Source organism: Benincasa hispida, chromosome 8 (genome assembly GCF_009727055.1).
Source record: "Benincasa hispida cultivar B227 chromosome 8, ASM972705v1, whole genome shotgun sequence".
NCBI lineage: Eukaryota > Viridiplantae > Streptophyta > Magnoliopsida > Cucurbitales > Cucurbitaceae > Benincasa > Benincasa hispida.
Window position 1 is genome coordinate 15,035,651 of NC_052356.1, and position 21,018 is coordinate 15,056,668.

At 38.4% G+C, this 21,018-nt stretch overlaps 1 protein-coding gene across 5 annotated transcripts in view; it reads right to left on the reverse strand.

Moving 5' to 3' along the window:
- Positions 1–13,586, reverse strand: part of LOC120083551 (E3 ubiquitin-protein ligase listerin) — a 36,809-nt gene extending 23,223 nt beyond the window's left edge. For 2 of the 5 annotated variants that reach the window (XM_039039354.1, XM_039039351.1), the window contains exons 1-4: positions 13,192–13,586; positions 12,953–13,070; positions 12,777–12,839; positions 6,377–6,454 (exon numbers count right to left, since the gene is read on the reverse strand). In XM_039039354.1, the coding sequence (XP_038895282.1) occupies positions 6,377–6,454; positions 12,777–12,839; positions 12,953–13,070; positions 13,192–13,247 (315 nt within the window). In that variant the 5' untranslated portion in view covers positions 13,248–13,586. Of the gene's footprint in view, positions 1–6,376; positions 6,466–12,776; positions 12,840–12,952; positions 13,071–13,191 lie in introns of those variants that run through there. The other 3 variants (XM_039039352.1, XM_039039355.1, XM_039039356.1) reach the window with 3 other exon arrangements.
- Positions 13,587–21,018: the final 7,432 nt, after the last annotated feature.

Genomic DNA, 21,018 nt, shown 5'->3' on the forward strand with positions numbered 1-21,018 from the left:
TGAGAGTAAGTTGTTTGATCCACCTTTGCTAAATGGAAAGTTTACATGGGCCAATGGTAGGGCTGCTACCAGAGTTGGTTGATTTCTTCTTTATGAAGGTTGGATTGAGAGGCTTGGTAATCCCGGACATTCGAGGGAGCCAAGAGTTATATCAGACTATTGGCCTATAATTTTGTCTTCGGGTTCCCATAATCAGGGTGCGAGCCATTTCCACTTTGAGAACATGTGGCTTGAGCACCCTTCTTTCAAATCCAATATTTCTTCTTGGTGGAGGACACCGGTCCCTAGTAAATAGGAAGGTTACTGGTTTATGGGTAAATTGAGAGCTTTGAAAAGGATTCTTAATTCATGGAATAGAGACGTTTGTGGGGATATTAAGCTTAAGAAGTAGGAGATTCTTACAAGGATTGAGGAGATTGACACATAAGAGCTGGAGAGCCCATTGGATCCCGACATGAAAGGGATTCTCTAAAAGGGAGTTTGCTGAGGTTATTAGAAAAGAGACTATAAGCTGGAGTCAGAAGGCTAAAAGCCTTTTTCTCTCCCTAGTTCCCCTTAGAGTCAAAAAAAGGATTACTAGGAGTGACTCATAGTGATCATTTATCAAAGAATGACTCTGGTTATCAACACAAGCTTCTTCTACAAGGTTGCTAGTGGAAGATGAAATAAGAATCACATAGGTCCTTTACTTTTGGACAATGGGGTGTTGACTAGTAAGGATGAAGAGATGTAGAGGAGGTCCTTTCCATTTTCTCCAACCTTTTGAGCCCTCCAGTGCTCCCCAAGCCGTTTGTGCAGGGAATTAATTGGTTTACCATTTGAAACAGGAATGGTGAGGATTTAGTGGCCCCTTTTACTCTGGAAGAAATTAAGAATGTGGTTTTTTGGGAGTGATAGAAGTAAATCGTCGAGCCTGGATGGCTTCTTGAAGGTATTTTATCAAGATAATTGGGAGCTTCTCAAGGATGAGTTGAAGGTGTATTTAAAAAATTCTTTGAGAGCAGCATTTTGAATTGATCTATTTCTGAAACGTTTGTGTGCCTCATTCTGAAGAAAGAAAATGCAGAGAGGGTTAAGGACTTCAGACCTATTAGTGTTAATACAAGTATTTATAAGATTATAGCCAAAGTCCTTGCAAATCGTCTTAGGAAAGTGCTCTCTTGACTATTTTTTATTCTCAAGGTGCTTTTATATCCGAGAGACAGATCCTTGATCAGGCTTTTATTGTCAATGAGGCTATTGAGGATTATAGAGCTAATAAGAAGCAAGAAGTGATTTTTAAAATTGACTTCGAAAAGGTGTATGACCATGTTGATTGAGACTTTTTTAGACAAGGTGTTGGATAAGAAAGGTTTTGAGTATAAATGAAGAACGTAGAGGTGGAATTGTGTCAGGAGTGTGAACTACTTGATCCTTGTTAATGGAACTCCAAAGGCGTCAATTACGGCTTATAGGGGTCTGAGACAAGGAGATCCTCTTTCTCCCTATTTGTTCTTGCTTGTTGTGGACATTCTGAGCAAACTCATTCTGAGGGGGTGGAAGGTAACAACATCCATCCCTTTAAGGTCAATTCGAAGGAGGTGGCTTTATCTCACCTTTAGTTTGTGGATGACACCATGCTATTTTGTTCTGGCAAAGAGGAATCCTTTAGAATTCTTAATCACTTGTTGGGGTTCTTTGAGGCTATGTCTGGGCTTAAAATCAACAGGAACAAGTGTTAGATTTTGGGCATCAATTGTGATCAAGAGAAACTTAGGACCGGGGCAGGTGCTATTGGTTGTGAAGTAGGATCCTTTCCTTCTTCCCCTTGGTCTTCCCCTTGGAGGGAATCCGAGAACTATCCCTTTTCCGGATTCTCCGGTTGAGAAGATTGGGAAGAGGTAGTTTCGTGGAAGAAGGCCTTCTTTACCAAAGCTGGTAAACTTACTGATGTAATAGGATTTGGGTAAAGTAGTAAATTCAAAATTAATCTTGGTTAACCCTAGATTAGTTACATTTTAATTCCCTTTTAGTTATCCTATCTTACCTATAAATAGGAATCATTCTCTTGTATTTTCACAACTTTGATCATTGAATAAAATTCCTACTTGGTGATACATCAAATATAATGTAATAGGATTTGGGTAAAATAATAAGTTCAAAATTAATCTTGGTTAATCCTAGATTAATTACATTTTAATTCCCTTTTAGTTATCCTATCTTACCTATAAATAGGAATCACTCTCTTGTATTTTCATAACTTTGATCATTGAATAAAATTCCTACTTGATGATACATCAAATTGGTAAAATCAAAGCTCCACGATTTTGGGGACTCCAACGATGGGTAAGAGCAATGCCAACCCCAGCAAAGGGAAGGATGCAAAAACCCTCCCCGAGCAGATCGAAACCCTTTCTCCAAGATCAACTACTGCCCAATTGTTGGTTGTAGAAGAGTCAACGGGAGAAATGAAATCAAGCATCAATGAAATGAATGTAGCAATGGCCAGAATGTCAAGACAGATGGATTTAGTCTTGGCTAACCTTCCTCAACGAGCAGAGGAAAACAGAGGGGATGAACGAAGAAGACCTACCCAAATAGCTGTGGGAAGAAGTCTTAGAGAAAATATCAGAGGCAATTGGAACTCACAGGAGAGGAATCACTTAGTTTTTCGAGCTCTAAGATTCCAAGAACCCATCTAAGAAGTTCAAGACTCTGAATTTCCATCATTCGAAAGCAAAGGCGGTAAACCAGTCTGAGCAAGAAGGCGAGATTTTCAGAAATATTATGACCATGTTCAAGAAGAAAGACAACAAGACAACGAGATGAAAATCGACATACCTTCGTTCAGTGGCAACTTGGATTTAAAAACCTTCCTCGACTGGATAATGAGTGTTGAGAAGTCTTTCGATTATATGAACACACTAGAACACAAAAAGGTAAAATTAGTTGCCTTCAAGTTGAAATCAAGGGCATCGGCTTGGTGGAATCAAATTCAGTTGAATAGAAAACTGATTGGCAAAAGTCCAATTAGAAGTTGGCCACCGATGTTGAAGATGATGAATACCAGATTCTTGCCACCAGATTATGAACAGATTCTTTATCAACAATATCAGAAAAATGAACGAAAGAACCAAACAGTGGCTGACGTAGAGAGAGATTTCATAGGTTGGGTGCACGAACAAGGATAAATGAAAGCGAGAATTATCAAATAGCACGGTTTGTTGATGGTCTAAAAGAAGAAATACAAATTCAAAATGATCTTCAGCCAATTGATTCTCTAGATAAAGCCATCACGATAGCCACTTAAACTGAACAGAAAATGGAAAAAAAGGCTGCAAAAGCAGAGGAAAACCATCTGGGGAAAACCTTTCAACAATTATCCACGAAGAAATACAGAGGCTAGCAAGCAATTCCAATTTGGCAGCACTTCAAGAACAAAAAATAAAGAAGATGAGCCGAGTGAAAATGGTCAAATGTGCGAGGAAGAGCTCATTTTGGAAGAAGAAAAAATTAAAGAAAAAGAAAATGAAACTATTTTCAAATTGGAGAGTGTGCAACTAATTCAGGGGAGAAATTGACGTCAAAAATTGAGGAAAATTGGGAAACCCACACAAATTTTCATTTGGGTACTTTGGCGATATTGCCAACAAGGCAAAAGTGGCCGAACATAAATACCCAAAGAAAAAGTAAGAAGAAGATCGTAGGCTAAAGAAGGAGATAACCGAAAGCTTGTTGACACCTCATTCGTAATCATTCATGAGAAAGAAGAAGGTGAAGTAGCTTTGTCGGAGGAGAACGTTCACGCTGTCGGATAGGAGCACCAGAAGTTGGTCGTCGCAACGTTATCGAATGAAGAAGAGATCGTCACAGCCTCATTGGAGCCGCTCGTGGTCGTCGTCGATTCGTTGAGTCTTGCAGAGGAAAACAATTTGGAGACTACTGACGCTAACACCAATTCGAATTCGGCTGTCCATGCCTCATCGGAGAAGGATTTGTCCATAAACATTGAAGCAAAAAAGAAATGGGTGGCAGCTCTTCAATTTCACAATGAAGAAGAAAGGATCATAAAATCAGGGGCATTTTTTATATTTTCCACCAAAACCCTAATGGACCTAGTGGGCCATTCAAATCAGAAGTTTCAATTTCAATCTATTTACAGAATTGAAAAATTGATGGTTAATTTCCATTCCATTTGGACGAGATTTTCATGGAGAATTATTTTAATTCCCACTTGGATTTGGGAAATTTTACGTTGAGAATTTTCAGTTGGAGTCTATCACACTCAAAAGCAATTTTCATTTTAAAACTCGAGGATGAGTTTTTTTTGGGAGGGGTAGAATATGATGTAATAGGATTTGGGTAAAATAGTAAATTCAAAATTAATCTTGGTTAATCCTAGATTAGTTACATTTTAATTCGTTTTTAGTTATCTTTATTTTAAAAAGGAAACAAGCCTCTTCATTAATAAAATTAAATGAGACTAATGCTCAAAGTACAAGAGAGTTATACAAAGAGCATAAAACATAAGACCTATGGATCAGGAGGCGAATCTGGACATCTCAACTAGGTTGACACCCCCTTAGCGCCCTCATCATTTCCTACAATCTAATCTCAATATACAAGTATTCAAGGCAAAAGCACTTCTCTTACAATGGTCGAATAAAGATACCAAGAAAGACAGTTTCCATCCAACAAAAACTACAACAGAACAACAAAGAAAAGCAAAACAGACTGAAGCAAGAGCAAACTATACAGTAAAGATAAATGCTCGCCAGCTTAAGCAAAATTCTTGAATGGATTAAGCCTTGAATTGCTTGGATTGAATGCACCACAAGAAGCATTCCGACGGGCAGCTTCAAAGCGATCTGACCAGCCAAAGAATTTATCATGAAACACTCTTTGATTTCTCTCAAACCACAATTTAGCCAACAAAGCCTTGACCACATTGATCCACAGTTCCCTTTCCTATCTTACCTATAAATGGGAATCATTCTCTTGTATTTTCACAACTTTGATCATTGAATAAAATTCCTACTTGGTGATTCATCACTTGCTTCAGCCAAATTGATGTTGAGTGGTATTCCCATTCATTATCTTTCCCTTTTTCAGTCCCCTAGTTCGGTGTGCAAGAATATGGAAAAGCTCATGAGAGACTTCGGGGTGGATGAAGGGAGAGGTTCTCATTTAGTTGGTTGGGAGGTGATTAGGAGATCTATCAGCAAGGGGGGCTTGAGTTCGGAAATCTAAGGTTACACAACAAAAGTCTATTGGTTAAATGACTTTGGTGCTTTTTCTATGTGGCACAGGGTTATTATTAGTAAGCACGGTCGCCATCCGTTTGAATGGTTGTTTAAAGGGGTTAGAGGTGCATCTCGAAATCTGTGGAAAGATATTTCTCTTAAGCTCCCTTCTTTCTCCCTTCACGTTCTTTGTGTTGTTGGGGAAGGCAACGTAATTTTGGAAAGATCAGTGGTGGGGGATAGACCCCTCTATTCTGTGTTTCCTCATTTATATCATCTCTTCCTACAAAATTTGCCATGTTTCTGATTTCTTGGTTTGGTCTGGGAGCTTGATGTCTTTCTCCTTTGGTTTTCGTCATCCTTTGTCCAATAGGGAAACGACAGAGGTAGCCTATTTGTTGATTTATTTTTAGGTTGGGAAGAAAGGATTTTCACGTTTGGAGTCCTAATCCTATAGAGGGTTTTTCTTGTAAATCCTTTTTTTGGTTGTTGTTGTTGGATCCCTCTCCCAGTAGAGAGTCGTTTTTTTAAAGGCTTTAGAGGATTAAGGTACCTAAGAAGGTTAAGTTCTTTACCTAGCCGTGTGAATACTACTAATAGGCTTTTGAGGAGGAAGTCTTCGATTACGGGGCCTTTTTGTTGTATTCTCTGTCGAAAGGTGGAGGAACACATGGATCACATTCTTTAGAAGTGTTAGTTTGCGAGATTCGTGTAGAACTGTTTCTTCCAAGAGTTTGACTTTGAGTTAGCTCGCCAAAGAGATATTCAGGAGTCGATTGAGGAGTTCCTTCTCCATCCACCTTTCAAGGAGAAAGATCGGTTTTTATGGCTAGCCGGGGTGTGCACTATTTTGTAGGACATTTGGAGAGAGAGTAACAACAAAGTTTTTAGTGGAGTGGTGAGGGGCTATGGTGATGTGTGGTCCTTGGTGAGGTTTCATGCTTCTCCTTGGACTTTGGCTTCGAAGACTTTTTGTAATTATCCTCTAGGTAGCATCTTATTTAGTTGGAAACCCTTTCTTTAAAGGGGCTTCTTGGGCTCTTTTTTTATGGCCCTAGTATTCTTTCATTTTTTCCTCGATAAAAGTAGTTGTTTCTCTAAAATAAATAAATAACAATAATAAAAAAGAAACATATAGAAGGGAAGAGACATACCCATTGTGGAATAACTGATGCAGCGTCTTTCCCAGATTTCTGCTTAAGATGTTCAGACAAAGAGGCCAATGCTTTAAGCTGTTGAAAATCTAAAAGCAAATTAGTTCTCAATAAAGAACCCTTATAATTTTAATAATAAAAATAAAGAAAGATGAATGTGAACATCAATCACACAAAGAAGCTCAACAGGTTTCCTCTACAACATGTATGGTCAGTGAAAATTTGATGCCAAGGACCTAGCCAAACTCTATTCATAGTGGTGCTTTCAAATGCATGAGTGTCACGACTAACTTTGAACTTAAAAGATTCCTACACTCTACCTCACCTTTCACATGCTAAAAGTACTCATTGCAATTGGTCCATTATTCCTATCACTATGCTCCCATACTAAATTCAGGGGAAAATGGAATGTGGTCATAGAATCCCGTTCCAAGAAGCAATCACTTTCTCTAAACAACAAGTGGTACAAGTGTAATACTGCATTTATGTGCAATCGTTGAGATAGCAAAGCAAAAAATTACCTTAACCATGTTTTTTTCCTTTTATTTCCATTAAGAAGATAACAACTAATATTTTGAACGCACAACAGTAGTAATGTAGTTCGGTTATAGCATTTTGTTGATTTATGCAAATATGTTATTTTATTTGGTTTTATTTGCTGTAATTATTCTTCAGGATTCTTTCCTTCTCTATCAATATTTTCCTTATTTCATTAAATCTGCATTCTATTTAAATTAGGGCTTTGTACCCTTGTAATAATAAGAAAAAGTGAAATAATTTCACATGGTATCATAGCCTCAAACAAAAAATCCTAACCCTAATTTTAGTATTGCCACCATTGCACTCAGCCCCTGCTGCCGTCGTCACGAGCCGTCACCATCAATCCGCTCGTTTTCCATTGTCATCAACTTGTGAACGTCAATTTCGCTCAGATCTTACGTGATTTCGCTCCTTCAAATCTTCATCATCGTCGTCTCTGATTTCGCTCCTTCAAATCTGTCGCTGATTTCGTGTGTTTCTGCGCTGTTTTCGCCTACCACCTTGGATCTGACGCGAGTGGAGGTTTTTCTCCCACGATTTCATCTCAGATCTGCTCGCTGGCACCACCAAACGACTACCTTTCCTCTTCTATCATCGTCAATCAGTTTTTCGACCATCGATATTTGATCTATCGCAAGTATTCTTGTTCTCTTCTGGTGAGGCTATTGTTTTTGTGAGTTNCCGTCACCATCAATCCGCTCGTTTTCCATTGTCATCAACTTGTGAACGTCAATTTCGCTCAGATCTTACGTGATTTCGCTCCTTCAAATCTTCATTGATTGTTATGCCATCGAGATCTAATATGTCGCGAGTATTCTTGTTCTCTTCTGGAGATGCTGTTGTTTTTGTTTTTTTTTTTAATTTTTTAACTCTATTTTTGGTTAGTGGTGTTGTTAAGATCCAATAGCACATAACATGTCCTTCGAAAAATCATCAATGGCCAAAGTTTCCTACACTTGTCAACTTCCAAATGTCCAAATTACCACAATTCGACTTAATGGAGACAACTTCCTTCGTTGATCCCAAAGCATTCAAATGTATATTCGTGGACAAGGGAAGATTGGGTATCTTACCGGTGAAAACAAGGCACCGGCCAAGGCGGATCCATTGTTTGCTACTTGGGATGCTGAAAATTCCATGGTCATGATGTGGTTGGTCAATTCCATGAATGAGAAAATATGTTCTAACTACATATGTTATTCTACTGCAAAGGACTTATGGGACAATGTCAACCAAATGTATTCAAACCTTGACAATCAATCACGAGTACTAGAGTTGAATCTCATGATAGATGATATCCGACAAGGAGGAGATACAGTTACATAGTATTTTCACAAGCTGACAAGAATTTGGCAAGACTTGGACCTTTTTGAAAGTTGTGAATAGGAATCGACTAAGGATCAAGTACATTACAAGAAGGTGGTGGAGGACGATCGTGTTTACAAATTTCTCACTAGAATCAATGATCAATTCGATGAGGTTAGAAGTAGAGTTACTAGTAGAAAACCTCTCCCTTCCATCAATGAAGTTTTGTCTAAGGTTCGCAGGGAGGAAAGTCATCGAAGTGTTATGTTGGGCAAGAAAAGCAGACTTTGTTGAGAAATCTGCTATGATGATTGAAACCAAACCAATAAGGCTTCCCTGCCACCAAACAAACCTTGAATATGGTGTGATCATTGTAACAAACCCCGCCATACTCATGAGACTTGTTGGAAAATCCATGGAAAGCCTGCAAACTGGAAGAACAACAAGCCTGCAAACTGCACCTCCCATTGCTAATAGTGTCGACTCCAATCCATTTAGTAAAGAGCAAGTTGATCAACTACTGAAGTTGTTAAAGGTCAATTCGCCATCGGTTAATCCTAGTACTTCCTTGGCACAAACAGGTAACTGTCCTCGAGCTTTCTCTTGTCTTAATTCATCTCCTTGGATCATAGATTCCGGAGCTTCAGACCATATGAGTAGTACATCTCACTTTTTTTTTATTCATATTCCCCTTTGTATAGCACTAAGAAAATTCGACTTGCAAATGGTAGTTTCAATTCTATTGCAAGAAAAGGAACTATTCGTTTGACAGAAAAAAATTACATTACACTCTATGCTCCATGTCCCTAAATTAACCTGTAATTTATTATCTGTGAGTAAACTTTCTAAAGACACTAACTGTCATATTATTTTCTCTATAACTCACTGTTGGTTTCAAGACCAGGACTCGGGGGAGATGATTGGACGTGCTAGTCTACTTGATGGTCTTTACTACTTTGATGACTCTCTGACTAGTGATAAAAAAGTTCAGGGCTTAAGTTGTGTTAGTTCTCCCTTTGTTCAGGAATCAATTATGTTATGACATTTTAGACTAGGACATCCCAGTTTTTTCTATTTGAAGTTTTTGTTCCAAACTTATCTAAAAGAATTGATTGTTCAAATTTTCAATGTGAAAGTTGCATCTTTGCTGAAAATCATCGAGTCCCATATTTACCAAAATCTTACAAGGCCTCTAAACCATTTTACTTAATCCATAGTGATGTTTGGGTTCCCTCAAAAGTTTTGACACATAGCGGAAAACGTTGGTTTGTTACATTTATTGATGATCACACTCGATTAACGTGGGTTTACTTGTTTACAAAAAAGTCTAAGGTCAAATATATCTTTGTTCGTTTTTATAACATGGTTGAAAATCAATTTCAAACTAAAGTAAGCATTCTACACTTTGATAATGAAATTGAATACTTCAATGAATTTTTTTTATTGATTTCTTTAAGGAAAAGGGTATTTCTCATCAGTCCACCTATCGTGATACTCCCCAACAAAATGGTATTGTTGAATAGAAAAATAGGTATTTACATGATGTTGCTCGTACTACTATGTTTTATATGCACGTTACTCAGTATTTGTGGAGTGATGTAGTTCTCACGACTGCCTACCTTATAAATCGAATGCCTACTAAAATCTTGGATTTTAAAACACCTTTAAATCATTTTAAGGATTTTTTCCCTATTATCCGTATGTGGTCTAATTTACCGCTTAATGTCTTTAGGTGTACTACTTATGTTCATATCCCTAGTTTTTCTCGGTCTAAACTTGATCCTAGAGCCTTAAAATGTATTTTCCTTGGATATGCCTCTAATAGAAAGGGATAAGTGCTTTGACCCTCTCACTAGAAAATACATTGAAAGTATGGATGTGGTGTTTTTGGAAAACAAGCCTTTTTTGACAAAAATTATTTTCAGGGGGAGATATCCAACTTAGAAGATAATTTTTGGGATACATCTCCACTTCCTGTTGTCATCTATCTCGAAAGTAGTAGTCCCGTAATGCCAAACATGGGAAATTCAACTTCAAGGGGAGAAACACTTCAAAGAGATCTCACTGATCGACATCCTGAACTTCAGGTTTATACTAGAAGGGCATTAAATCAAAATAATCAAGATCAAAGAGGCGACATGCCACGATCCCAATCAGATGCCTTGATGAATGATGCTGAAAAATCAGGTAATCCTCCTGGCTCCTTCTATTCCCATTTCCTCATCCTCTCAAAATCCCATGTCTGATCTTGACATTCCAATAGCCCATAGGAAAGGTATTCGTCGGTGTACTAAATACCCTATTGCAAACTACCTCTCTTATCATAGATTGTCTGATAATTATAGAGCTTTCACCTCTAGGATAATAAATCTATTTGTGCCAAGGAATATAAAGGAAGTCTTGAATGATCCGAATTGGAACTTAGCAATTATGGAAGGGAGGAGTGTTCTAGAAGAAAATGGCACGTGTTGAGCTTCCAAAAGATAAGAAAACGGAGATGTAAATGGGTGTTCACTATAAAGTGCAAAGCTGATGGGAGCATTGAAAGATACAAAGTGTGGCTGGTTGCTACAGGCTTTACACAAACCTATGGGACTGATTATCATGAAACATTTACCCATGTTGCAAAAATCAATTCCATTAAAGTGTTGTTATCTATAGCAGTTAATTTTGATTGGCAACTTTATCAGCTTGATGTTAAAAAAGTCTTCCTTAATGGTGAGCTTGAAGATGAGATATTCATGAACTTACCACTAGGTTTTGAAGCCAACCTTGGAACCAACAAAGTGTGCAAGTTAAAGAAATCCCTCTATGACCTTAAGCAATCTCCTAGAGCGTGGTTTGGATGTTTTGAAAAGCAGTGATAGGTTATGGGTTCCGTCAAAGTCAAGCAGATCACACCATCTTCTACAGACATACTAGTCATGATAAGATGGTTATTTTAATAGTTTATGTTGATGATATCATTCTCACAGGTAACGATGAAACTGAGATGAACAACTTGAAGGGAACTAGCTAATGAATTCCAAAATAAAGACCTGGGAACCTTGAAATACTTCCTAGGGATGGAATTTGCTAGGTCAAAACAAGGTATCCTTGTTAATCAAAGAAAATATGTCGTTGATTTACTTGACGAGACGGGCTTACTTGGTTGTCATACAACAGAAACCCCTATTGAGCCAAACTTAAAATTGCAAGTTGCAAAGGATATAGAGATAAAAAACGAGAAATACCAGAGACTCGTGGAAAGACTTATTTATCTATCTCATACTCGTCCAAATATTCATATTGCTTTTGCTATCAGTATGGTGAGCCAATTCATGCATGCCCCAAGGCCAACCCATTTTGAAGCTGTCTACATAATTCTAAGATATTTGAAAGGTACTCCAGGAAAAGGGATACTATTTAAGAAGAATGGTCATTTACACATGGAAATCTACACTGACGCTAATTGGGCAGGTAGTACCACAGATAGGAGATCAACTTCTAGCTATTGTTCCTTTGTTGGAGGCAATCTAGTTACATGGCGAAGCAAAAAACAAAGTGTGGTAGCCATGGGTAGTGTTGAAGCAGAATTCAAGGCTTTAGCACATAGCATTTGTGAGGGTATATGGATAAAAAGATTATTGAAAGAATTGAAATTTATCCAGGTAATGCCTATACGAGTTTATTGTGACAATAAGGCCGCCATCTCCATAACACACGACTTAGTCGATAGAACAAAACATATAGAGGTTGATAAACACTTTATAAAGAAGAAGATTGATACTAGAGCGATGTGCACTACCTATCTCCCTACAACAGAGCAAATTGAATGATGTACGGACAAAAGGGCTTCCAAAATTACAATTCGACAAATTAATTAGAAAGCTGGCAATGGAAGACATATTTAAACCAGCTTGAGGGGGAGTGTTGATTTATGCAAATATTTTATTTTATTTGATTTTATTTGCTGTAATTATTCCGTAGGATTCTTTCCTTCTCTGTCAATATTTTCCTTATTTCAGTAGATTTGTATTATATTTAAATTAAGGCTTTGTGCCCTTGTAATAATAAGAAAAAGTGAAATAATTTCACATATTTAATTGGTCAGGGAGACTCTGAAGTGATGTTGTACATTGGAAGAGAAATGTGAACCAGCTCTCAACAAAAGACAACGCATTTTCACTTAAAGAGTAATTTATTAGTCATGGACTCATGCGTTAGAAACTCTAGCTACTTATTTCCTCGTGAAGAGCCTTGCTTTTTTTTTTTTTTTTTTTATGAGAAACATTCAACACAATTTCATTGATGAAATGAAATTACAAAAGGCTGTGGAAGCCATGTGTATTACAGGATGCTATTCCAATGTGCAATAAGAGAAGACTATAATCACAAGTATGGAGTGAATTTACACTAGGATATAGAAATATAGATAAGATATTCCAAAAAGATAGGGAATTTGGTTGCTTTGCAGTGGCTTCATTCAAGCTAAATGAGCCATTGGAAAGCTTTAATAGAGAAGAGCCTTGCTTCATTGTAGAGGAAAGACAACAGATAACTATATGAAAATTACCTTGGTAGTTGGGTCTTTCCTTGAAAGCCTCTTCAAATGTTGCGCAACTTCACTGTCAATATCCTGCGTACTCACAACAATCAACAAAAAGCACACCCCTTAACGAATACAAATTCATCAATCAAGTAGCTTTCTTTACGATAATGTGATGTCTCAACTCCCCTAAACAGCCATACCGAAAAAGGTGCTGCATCATCCCCAGTGAGAGAAGAATCGAGCCGGTGACTACCAAGAAAGCCGCCGAATCCGGCAGTATTAGCGGCAGAATCCGATGGCAGAAGCGACGCAGCCAAACTGGATGCAAAAGAAAAGTTGAATTTCTCAAGGAAACATGAACAAAAATGAGAGAAATGCAGTTACTGGAATAACTGAAAGCAGTGATCGTCGTCGAATATAAAGGAGAGAAGTTAAGCACCTGCTGCTTGAAGGTCGAGCCTTGCTTCGAGCTCCGTCTCCCTTGGGCTTACCCATTCAATTAGATGAAAAATAAAGAGGGACTGAAAATTTTGAGGAGAGAGGTGGAAACCCGGAGAATGTTCGCAGTCCGGCAATAGGAAGGGGGAAGTTCTGCGAAAAGCGATGAGGTCCAGAGGTTGGGTTATGGACTAATGCTATTCCGCCGCCGCCTTCCCCCTGAAATCAGAAGATTGAAATTGTTGTTACGGCGCCTCCTTGCAGGACGCTCATAGGTAAAGAAGTTGTATCGCGTAAGCAAATGGTTTCTATTCTTGTAATTCTTGCGCTCACAAACCGCGAATGCAATTTCAATTTATAGGTTTCAACCCTCTGCCTCTGACTCACTACCAAGTTCTTAAGTGCAGCTGCGAGCTCCGTCTGTGGACTCTTCGTATTTCCCTTCCGGTAATTTATTGAAAAATTTGTACGGATGATCTATTTTTTTAATCCAAAATATCAAATGATCCATGTTTAAAAAATAATGTCAATTGAACCTCTGCTGACATGATCGTCAGATTACGTAAATTGCTCTCACAAGTGTCTCACATTATAAATTTCGCTCTCATTTAGTCAAACACTCTCGCTCTCGCTTTAAATTCTCTGGTTTGATATGATTGCTCGTCAGTGTACGAATGGTTTGACAATTTTCATGACTGAAGCCTCAAATCAATAATACCTAAACATAATATAATGATGATTTCTTTAAACTCTAAACTTCATTTCAACGGTGATTACTTCCCTGATTTTAGACGGTATTTTGTTGAACAGAGTTTTTTCGAATGGGAATTTCCAAGACGAGGCTTTTTTAGAACAACACGGGTTTTTCATAACGGTGTTTCATTATTTAGGTGTCTATTTCATTATTTTTGTTGTGTTATTTCTAGAAAGGTAGGAATTGAACATTACGAAATTTTGTATTATGAGAGAGAGAGCGAGAGATAGAACGAGAGTGAGAGAGAGCGAGATTAAGAGAGAACAAGATTAAGAGAGAGAGCAAGAGTAAGAGGGAGCTCAGTATACTTCAATTGCTTGTACAACTTAATGACAAATGTTCTCTTGTTTTGTAGGATGATAAAAAGTGTTTACTTATTCAATATGGAGGTGATTGGGATGAGAATGAAAGTTCGTATGTTGGGGGCGAGCTGACAGGAGTCATCATGCCTATTACATTGAAGTATGAAGAACTTAAATCTCACATTTATAGTGTTACAAATGTCAGTTCTTCAGAGTTTGATCTTATGATGAGAGTTAAATATAGGCTTGAATACGAAGCCCCTCCGCAATACATAAGAAACGATGATGATGTTCGCTTTCTTCTTTTCCGGGAAGAGCTTAGTAGACTTCAGTTATCTATAATGCTAAAATTGAATTAGGACAAAAATATTAGAATGGGGTTCGAAAATATGAGTTATGACGATATAACTGTGGACAGACAATACGAGGAATCATATGAGTTTCATCGGGAAAAGGATGATATTTCATTGTCTACCAACACTATACCATCAACATTATCACTAGAGAACGACCACACTAATCCAACAAGATTGAATTCAATGAATTATGGTGATACAGAATTAGGCGGTATTTCAGTTGTTGGTAATAAGAGATCATCTAGACTAGATTATATGGATTGTGGTCATCCAGAGCAACGTTGTTGTCCTTCAGTAGATGGTAATGAGCAACCAACATGATTGAATGAAATGGATCATGATCATAGAAATATGTATTGTTCTACAGTAGCTTCATTGATTCTACCATCTTTGTCTTCAATGTTGGGGATGATGCCCTGAACTCTTGTGTCCTGTAGTTTGTAAACACAGTTTTGAACAAACGCTTGTGATGTACAATATATAATATTTTCTTCACTTATTGTCTATAAACATTTGATGTTTTATTTACTTTACCACAAACCAATAAACTAATATCCCTGGTTATCATTTGTAACTTAAGCATGTATGTGGAGACATACAAGTGGATCATGTCTTAAGTGATAACCAAAATGGTTTGTAATATATGGATATAGGAGGAAAACCTTATCCTGGTAACCCTATGAATGCGGCCCGCTTTGTAGAATAGTTATAAGTGTTATGACTTGATACATATGGTCTGATCCTGATCATTCATGTGGGGACATGCGAGCGGAGGCGTCTTATACAAAGGAGTTTGTATAAGACCGGATCACGAAGTGTTATAGTCTCGTTATATAACGTCGTTCATGTCAGAGATTTCACTTTACTAGGATGACCATAAGTAACATGACCTCAATCTTGACATTATGTATGAGATACATTATTTGGAGGAAAATGATATAAATATGATTTATATCTAGTGGAGGAGAAAAGACTATGGTTAATGTATTGCATATGATGTGATATTAAACTATAGGTTAATGAATATAATATGGTTATATTTATTATTATTTTTAATTGGACAATTATAGGATAATTGTGCTGGCTTTTTCTCCGTAATCGTGTGATAGTGGGAGGTTTCATTCAGCTTTTGTAACTGAAGAATAAAATGAAAGTCGTTTTAATTTTGCAAAAGATCAGCAAATTCGCTCACGAGTTGTATACTTCCTATTGCACAACAAACCGAGAGCCTACACTATAGCTCAACGTTTCTACACGATCGTATACACACACGCTTCTTTTTAAACGATCACATAGGATTTGCTAAACGATCGTCTAGCTTGTTCCTACACGATCGCGCACCCGAGCGTTTACTAAACGATTGTAGCCTATTTACTAAACAATCATGTACCTTCTTCTAAACGATCAAGCATCGTCTATACGATAGACCCCGCCTTCTCACACTTGTTTGGTCGTGGTATACGATCTTCCTTTCCTCCTTCCCTCTGCCAAATCCAACAAAGCCCACACCTTTTGGATTCTCACGCCGAGAATACCGAGGGTTCTAAGTAATGGTGTCCTCCCCGTTGCTGCGGTGTTCATGTGGAGTCCGTTCGTGGGTAGACGACGGGTGATTTGGTGGACGATTACTTGGACGTTTCAGCGAGAGCGAGAGGAGCAGTCCGTTGGACAAGAGGAAGTTTTTGGTGAAGAAGAGTTCTTCAACTGGTACGTATTTCGTTCTCTTGTCGTTTAAGTTTCAAAGCACAAGTCATTGGGGAGAGTTGATTATGCCTGGTACCTCTTTATCTAGTACAGACGTTGAAGTTGGTAAACTATTTTTGAGTAAAAAGGACTTAAAAATGCGATTATCTATTTTGTCCATCAACAAAAATTTTGAATTTAGGGTTAGGAAGCCAACCAAATCTTTGTTCACTGTCAAATGTATTAGGGAGACTTTGTAAGTGGAGCCTTCGTGTAGTGAAAATGAAAGGGTGTGGTATATTCAAGATAAAAAAAATACTCATGTTCGCACATATGTTCCATCAGAATTTTAAATCACGACCATAGACAAACAATTGCTACGGTTGTTATTCAGTTGATTAAAGATAAGTTTACAGGCATAGGACATATTTATAAACCTCGTCATATTGTTAAGGATATAAGGAGAGATTATAGCGTGAACATAAGTTACGATAAAGTGTGGTGTGCAAGGGAAGCTACATATGATCTCACTAGAGGTACTCTAGAATACTCATACGCCATACTACATGCTTATGGGGAAGTGTTAAAAATAGAGAATTCGGCTACATTGTTTGAGATCAAACTTGAAGATGATGTGCATTTCAAGTATATGTTTATGGTATTATGGCCTTGTATTAGAGGTTTCGCAAGTTGTCGGCCTGTGATAATTGTTGATGGGTTGCACTTGAAAGGAAACTACAAAGGGATCATGTTGGTTGTAGTTTCTATGGACGGGAACAATCAATTATACCCACTAGCATATGCAAAGTGGACAATGAAACCGATCGATCATGGAAATGATTTTTGTTGAATTTGAAATGCACTATCGGAGAACCCAATAATCTGGTATTTGTGTCCGATCAGATGGTATCTATTAGCAATGCTATTCCTGCATTTTTCCCACGAAATTTCATGGATTATACATGTGGCACATGGAACAAAATCTTATTACAAACTTTAAGGATAGTATGGTAGTTGGGATATTTAAAGATGCAGCAAGGGCATTTCGCATGACAAAGTTCCAGACAAAATGGGATGAACTTCATAGTTTTCGAGACGGTGTTGTCACGAAATATCTGAAAGACATCGGTCTTTAAAGGTGGGCATGAGTTTACCAAATAGAACGAAGATATGACAGCATGACGTCAACAGTAGAGTGTTTCAATTCGTTAACTAAAGAGTATCGGGTATTGCCCATAGTATACTTGATTGAACATGTTAGAGGAATGCTCCAATCGTGATTCTACGAACGGAGGAATTATCAGGCATCTCGAACAACATTGCTCTCTAAATACTGTGAAACCCAATTGGCAAGTGAGGCTAATAAGGGCAAACGATATCGGGTTGAGCCTATTAATTGTTATCGGGTCCACGTGTGAGATAATTAATTGGATGGTATTGTGAATCTTCACACAAAATAATGCACGTGTAAGGAATTTGACTCACTTGATATCCCGTGTTCGCATGCAATTGTGGCCGCTAGGGAATGAAGCATACACATCTAGAGTCTTTGTAGTTGATTTTATACAGTGGACTCTTTAATGACTACGTATGCAGAGCCTATAAATCCACTCGGGCACATATCTGAATGGAAGAGACCTCCTGGATATGTAGAAAAGACTATCATTCCTTCAAAGTTTGTCGCACAAGTCGGGCGACGGAGAGTGAGAAAAATACCATCTAGAGGAGAATTTTGCAAACAAATAAAATGTGGTAGGTGTGGGAATTATGGGTATAACCGAAAAAACTGTAGCGAACCACTCACAACTGTGCGGCGTACTGAAAATGGCAGAACTGACTCAAATGTTGGTCGACGTTTATTGTCTAAATATAAACCCAATTGGCACTTTAATTATCTCAATGTACTCACCTGTATGTCTCGATCTCTCAAAATATCACTCATGCTTATATATAGACTCTTATGAATACCATTAGAATGTGAATACCATCAAAATGTAAGTCTCACTCTCTCTCAAAGTCTCACTCTCTCAATGTATCGCTCTCTCCATAAATGTTACTCTCCCTAAAAGTCTTGCTCTCTCCTAAGTGTTGCTCTCCTTGAAAGCCTCGCTTTCTCAATGTATCACTCTCTCCATAAGTGTCGCTCTCCTTGAAAGTCTCACTCTCTCTATCTCGCTCTCTCTCAAAGTCTTGCACTTTAAATGTATATAATCAGAATAAATAATAGATTCCAATGAAGTTTTATATACATAAAAAGATACATGTTTTACATACATAAAAAAATACATGTTTTATACACATAAAAAATACGGAGTCTTCGCTCACAACTAACATGCTAACTGCATCTTATATTCACTCATTCTCTCCTGAGTGATTACGGAAGGATCAGCACCAGTCACCAAATGTTCTAGTAATTTTACTGCAAAGATGCCACAACCAAGCAACCCGTGTTGTATGTTGGCATTGATAGATCGGGTGATTTTCCAATAGGATGTGGATAGGTCCAGTTTTGAACGTTTCACATCATGGTAATGAAGTAGGGATGGTACTGTGACGGTCTATGGCTCCAACCAAGTCCCCAGCTTCGTCATTGGTGTGTGTGACTGTGAAACCCAGATTTCAAATTTTCCTACTTAAGCAGGTAATTAAGGGAATTAACTAAGTATGAGTTAAATCCTATGTTGAAGAGAAGGAAATTTCTGAGTGTTGAATAGATTTTCCTTGAGTACTTTGGAGATAATCCTTTACTAGTGGAATTTGGCTTAGTTTGAAGTCAAAAGGAACCATGCGTTTGGTGTTAAAGCATGAGATGAGGCTAAGTGTAGTATAAAGCCGAAGGCAACCATGTGAGAGCTTGTGAGGTTGAACGCATGATGGGCTGAAGCATTGGCAAGAGGCATTACCCAAGTTGCTCATGCATTGAGGTTGCGTGAGCGAGATGTTGAGCGCAAGGCGCTAGGCAGACGATCGTGTAGCAAATGAGTAGCACTACGCGATGAGGTAGGTGATCGTGTAACAAATGCACGAAGCTCAGTGATGCGGTAGGCGATTGTGTAACAACACACGACGTTAAGCGATGTGAAGAGATGTGCTACACGATCGGGCTATACGATAGACATTAACCACTACAATCGATTAGTGCGACTAAAGATGATAAGCGTAGAAGCTGAACGATAGTGCTAGACGATAACACTAAACGATAGTGTTAAGCATTGAGCGGGCGTTAGACGATGAGCGTAGACGTTAGACGATGCGCGGGCACTGGGCGATAAACTACACGATGGCGCTGCACGATGGGCAGACGTGCTACACGATAGGCAGAATACTAAACGATGGCCGTTGTGCGATAGATGCAGGCACTGGGCAATGACGCTAAGCGATGGGCAGATGCATTAGACGATAAGGTGTCGGTGCTAAACAATAAAGCTAAATGATGGGCATGACAACTAAGCGATAGGCTATGCGCGAGATCGTTGAGAGCAAGATCGTTTACTTAACAATTGAGCTATTTGATGGGGCGTTGGTGCTAAGCGATGGATGCAAGAACTGCATAATGGAGCGGTGCTGAGGCTTACGTTACGCAAGACTGATGAGCTCATCCGGACAAATGGCTATGCCAAGAGAAGGTTGAAGCTTGAGTTAGTAGAAGCTAGACGAATTAAGTTTCATGCAAAGGAAGTCTTATGCATGAGGAAAATACCACAAGTAGGTGTGTGGCATGAGAGTAGGTGAATGTCAAGGGAGTAGGTGGTGGCAAAACATGGTGCAAACACTCCAAAGTAGGAGGTTTCTTGTGTTGAGACTTGGTAAAGATGATAAGGATTGTTTCCTTTGGGCTATAAATACCACCATAGATTGTCTCTTCAAATCATAAGCCAAAACCTCTTCAAAGAGTGCAAGGAAGAGTGTTAAAAAGTGGATTTAAAGGAGACCATGCGTTGGGAGTAAGATCATGTGTTGATCATGAAGTTCTAAGAGGAGGAGATATTGTCGGACAGTGAAGTCTGGAAGTAGCATCAACTTGGGATGAAGATTTCTCCCAAAATGCTCGTGCGTTTTGAGTGATTCTAAAGCCACCTGAAAGCTCGAAGATTCTAGTTTTCAGGATAGGGCTACTGAAGAAGAAGATCCGAGGAATTGGGCTGGAGAGTGAGGAAAGGACAGAAGGGTCGAGCTGTCAGATAAGCTTGAGCAAGTCTTGATGTTTTGATGATTACGGCCAAACCACAAAGAGTTTTGAGCTAAATTTTAAGGTAAGCTTTCTGAGACATTTTACAGCATGTTTGTAGAAGGAATTATCTTGAAATAAGGCTTAGAACTATGAGTAATCTGAGCTTTAATTTGAATCTGGATTTTTGGGTTTAAAAAGGGAGCCCGAGGTGATCGATGAACTTCTAGAAAGGAAGATTCCTACCTTACCAAGATGAATGGTACTTTCCTTTAAGTCTTAAAGCATATATTTTTGAGTAAATTGTATATGCTAATGTTATGAATGAGTATCTCATATGAGAATGAGATTATGTGATCGAGATGGTCAGGGGGTCAATAGACCTAGTTTCTGAGCCCAAAAGTGGAACCAGAGGGATGGTTAGGGGACCAAGAGGTCTAGTTCCTGAACTTGTGGGAGGAACCTCGTATGGGATGGTCAGAGGGCTGACGGGCCTAGCTTCTGAGCCCATGAGCGTGGAGCTACGTGCACATAGAGAACAAAGGGAAACGCAAGGGAGTAAGAT